This window comes from Electrophorus electricus, chromosome 6, assembly GCF_013358815.1.
Source record: "Electrophorus electricus isolate fEleEle1 chromosome 6, fEleEle1.pri, whole genome shotgun sequence".
NCBI lineage: Eukaryota > Metazoa > Chordata > Actinopteri > Gymnotiformes > Gymnotidae > Electrophorus > Electrophorus electricus.
In genome coordinates this window covers 13,910,799-13,915,563 of record NC_049540.1, presented here as the reverse complement: position 1 = coordinate 13,915,563, position 4,765 = coordinate 13,910,799, and the positions used below count along the sequence as shown (strand labels likewise).

Genomic DNA, 4,765 nt, shown 5'->3' with positions numbered 1-4,765 from the left:
AGGCCATGCATAACAGCAAGATCCACCCACAACCAATATGAACCTTCTCACACAAGAAACTCTCCACACATAATGGAGTTTGGATAGCACCAGAGTGTATTCTGTCATTTAGATCAATGAGCATGCTCATAATTACATGCTAAAATGCAGCACAGTTAAAAGGTGAAAACCACAACATGCTGATTGAAGACTGATTGGAGGATTTTTTTTTAAAACAAATTAGTATGTGCCACAATGCCTAAAAGTAGCATCTTATAAGAACTGTACATAAATAAATTAATTCTCATATGATGATGCAAATCTAAGAGTGTATTCTAATTACATGAGTCAGTTGTGAGTCTGAGGGGGTTTTCACCCACCCCCGTTTACTCATGCACATCTCTTAGACTTCAGTGGGTCACTCTGGAATGAAGTCAATGAACACATCCCCTAATTAACTAAAATAGTTTTCATCAATACCAGTAACAATTATTGCACAAACTGACGAAAGCTTGGGTGGACCCAAATAAAAATGACAGACAGGTCAGAATCATTGACAGGTAAAGTGAATCACGCTGCAGGCTGTACTGAGGACAGCTTCAGTGCAGCGTCTGGAATGGTCATTAATCAGTACCCAATTATTGATATGCTTTAAGTAAGAGAGATGAGGGTAGAGCTAAGCACTCACAAAGCATCTGTCATTACAGTTTCTTACATGCAAGAGGATGTGGCATATATCAAATGGAGGGTGCACACACAAGTCAGGGGGTATACCTATGACTTTTTACAGACCCTAACTCATAGATCAGAGTCTGATGCCTCTTGATCATTCACTCAGCTTCAAGTCCAGTACTGACTGGAAATGTTAATCTGGGAATGTCTAATCTCCTCCTTTTCCCATGATTATGCACACAATAAGAGTTCTCTTATGAATAATGTTACCTGTTCTTGAGGACTAATACTGCTATGAATTAATATTTGTATACATAAAGAACTGTATTCCCTCTCATCTATACCTGACGATAAACCAAAGTTACAAATATAAAGACATTTTAGATAAAACAAAATATTATGAAATAGTGACAATAAAAGCAGAATAAATAGTATAGCACAAGCACACCAGATCAGAAGTATGCAGCATTGATTGAAACAGCTCTTATCAATCGCCATGTTGGGTTAGGGTGTTTTATTACCACTCTGAGTCTTGAGAGCTCTATTCCTGTAAAACTTTAGACAGTGTATTGACTGTTTCCTGAGGGTTGCTTACTTTATTAACCATGGTGGATGTCAAAAATGAAATGGTGTCTGTGTCAAAAATGCTTCCAACATAGTGAGACCGCCTACTAAATGGGATTGTAGGCCTTTTCCTGATAGAGGTAGCTAAAAAATAAATAAATAAATAACCTTGCCTTGAAATCAGAACAGACTCAGCAGATGCACACACACATGCACACATGAAGAGAGACCACTAGAGAGAGTGGCCAAGGTTGCAGTTGGACCTTCTTGGAAAACCAACAAAGAAGTCCACAAATAGCAGCAATAGTAGGACAATGTGTTGCAATTATTTTCTGTGTGAATTTTAACTGACATTGTGTGAATTTTGAAATCGTATCCTAAATAGCAAGATGTGCAGACAGAAATGTCTAGAAGTGACTATAAAAGGAAAAGTAAATTGCCTACGCCAGAGTAGATTTGTAATTAGAATTTGTTCCTATCTATGGTATGACATTGGCATAATTATATCTGTAAAATGGAAAACTAATTATATTAATTCAAACATCATAAAGCAGATTTATTCAGAATCCCTCTTTAAAGAGTATAGGTGTAGTCTGTACACCTATGATTGTTTAAATACTTAGTGTTGATGAGTAGTATGTATGGAGTACGATTTGTTTAGGCCTTTGTCCAAAATTACGTCAGATAATTCGGCGAGAGTTGTTTTTTTCCACTGCAACTAAAATGACTGGCCAAAACAACTGTCGCCTACGTGCAAATGAATCATACCATGTGTGCTTGTCTCCAGTGTTAAACAGAAAGCTTGTCTTGTGCATACACCTAACCTCGACTTCAGTTTGCTGTTGTAATTGGATAGTCAACTGGCAAAACATCCAAATGTTTGCGACAATTTGGCTATGGATTAAATCCTTGTTTCTAAATGCATGATGTTAAAAGTGTTATCGAAAAAACAAAAGCCAAAAAAATATAATGTCTATTACTGTAAAAAGCTTGCCAAGAAGATGGTATAGTTCATGTATGAGTATTATTTTCACTGAATATATTCGTTACAAAGCCGGATTTTATGACCCGTTAAGTCATAACTAATTAACCTATCGGAGACAGGGCAGTATCACACGCATGCAATGTACAACCGTAAACACACACACACGAAGATGGTGATTGTGATGATGACGACGACGATGATGTGGTCTATGTGGCTAATGTCACCATGTAGTAAAACCTTAAAGTGTATCTGCTTATAGTAACACAATCAAATCATGTATTCATTTGGATTTAGATTTAGGCAACTGTTACATAAAAACAGTTTAAAACAACAATAAAAAACAACAATAACAATGCAACAGAACAGGAACCTTCAAAGAATATTCTGTTAAACTCCTGGGTGAAAAAAAATCACAATCGCAAAATAGGCCTACTACACATTTTAATAGAAACCAAATACGATAATATGAATGTTGACATTTTCCGATGATGAAAATATATTCAACAATACTGACTGATTTTCAAGATTGGTTGTTATCATGTTTTAACAAAGTTATTTTAAATAATGTTTAATTATAAAACAGTTCGTTTACTAAAGTTGAACTCTCATCACATTTATGTACAAGAAGTATAAGGCTGGAAAAGATTGAATTTCTGGAAAAGGGGGGCCATTCGTGACGCTATTCGCACGAGCCAGTAATTTCTTACGGACAAGGCGAGGCAAAGCTTTGGTTTGCACTCCTTCGCTGGGTCCCACAGACCGACCGATCTCGCTCGTCCTAATGATGTTGACATATTCACACAACATTGAGTGAGGCAATGCTGTCTCGCGGCAGCAATAGAGTTTCCAAACACCTTTTTATAAGTCTGAAGTCTTTCCCCTCCACCCGACCTGTTAAAACCACGCCTACGAAGCCACACAATTGGTCCGAAAGCGTCAAAGAGCCAATCAACAGAGCCCAGCTTCTCGTAACACGCAACACATCCATACAGCTCGAAGCTTATGGAGTTCAGAAGCACTAGGAATACCTTGGTGCTGGGACCTCGTCACCTCCGCACCATCAACGGACTCTTCTCGTCGCATACTTCTTTACAGAAATGTGTCTGCGCGTGGAAGGGGGAGAGGGCAAGTGTGTCTGTGCATGTGAATATGTATACCACGAACAAGTAAAGACAAGGGAATTATTTTGAGCCACCGAGATATTTCAACACATCTTCTTTGAGATCTAAAGGAAGTCGCAGTAAACACATTCAGAAGAATGTCGATTTTGAACAACAGCAGCAGGGACGGACATACGCTGCAAATAAAATCGCAGTGACTCGATCGCTTTGATCTTATTTTTTCCCTTTGACTAAGTGCTCGATATACACACCAGCGCATTTTAAAACAAACTTTACATCAAAGCCAGCGAAGATTGAATGGATAGCCTTTGTCATTTTGTATCCTGTTTCTGTTCATTTTTGTGAAACAATCTAAATAATCCAAGACGCGGTGGATGCTTACATTTGCAAAGGACAACTTGGATTTTGTTAAAGAAATCTAAACTGGATAAAGAATTTGATTATCCAACACTATTAGAATAGAAGCTGATCCTTTCAAGGCACAACACATCTTCTATCTGGACTTGAATGAGCTTCCTGATGAGAGATCCAGTCATACAAGGATCGAGTATGGCATACCACCCGTTTTTACCTCACCGGGGTCCGGAATTTGCCATGAGTGCAATGCTGGGTCACCAGCCGCCGTTTTTCCCGGCCCTGGCGCTGCCGTCCAATGGCTCCCTCTCCCTGCCCGGCGCGCTGGGTAAGCCCATTATGGACCAACTCATGGGCGCTGCAGAGACCGGCCTCCATTTCTCGTCGTTGGGACATCAGACTGCCGCTGCCGCTGCTCATCTTAGGCCTCTAAAGACTCTTGAGCCAGAGGAGGAGGTGGAGGACGACCCAAAAGTTCACCTCGAAGCAAAAGAACTTTGGGAGCTCTTCCACAAGTGCGGCACAGAAATGGTTATCACTAAATCAGGAAGGTAAACTTAAGTGATTGTACGCGAAAAGTTAATTAAGCTGTGTTTTAACTTCCAATAAGTCATTTCAGAATTCATATGATCTTGTTTCGAGTTATTGATAGACACAGAGACCATTCTATTGACTGCATTGATTGATTGATTGATTTGGATGACTAACACTGTACTCACGCTGACTCACACGTTTCAGTTAATCTATATTCAGATGTTATCAGAATGTAAGATGCCCAGGCTAACTTGCGAATTACTTTATTATAACCTATTATCTATATATGAGCAGCTAGCAAGATGATGTAATCTTTACAACGCTGAAATGTAGCTCAACTTTTATTATAAATGTTCGTGTGAATTTGCTGATGGCAACAATTTAACCTGATCATATTTTGTGACTCTAGATACTGCATAGACGTAGTTTGTTAGAATGTAATTTAAACCTACAATTCAAATTTGCTGTTGTTTTTTAATAGCCTACTATGGCGTAATAGTAAATAAAGTTGAGTTGACTGAAGAAATGTATATTTCGAGAACCTGTTTCGAGAAAT

The 4,765-nt window shown here is 38.7% G+C and overlaps 1 protein-coding gene across 1 annotated transcript in view; it reads left to right on the top strand.

The window, feature by feature from the left end:
- Nucleotides 1-3,229: 3,229 nt before the first annotated feature.
- tbx3a (T-box transcription factor 3a) overlaps nt 3,230-4,765 on the top strand; it is an 8,397-nt gene continuing 6,861 nt past the window's right edge. Inside the window, exon 1 of the mRNA XM_035527681.1 lies at nt 3,230-4,226. Within this exon, the coding sequence (XP_035383574.1) occupies nt 3,829-4,226 (398 nt within the window). The 5' untranslated portion in view covers nt 3,230-3,828. The remainder of the gene's footprint in view (nt 4,227-4,765) is intronic.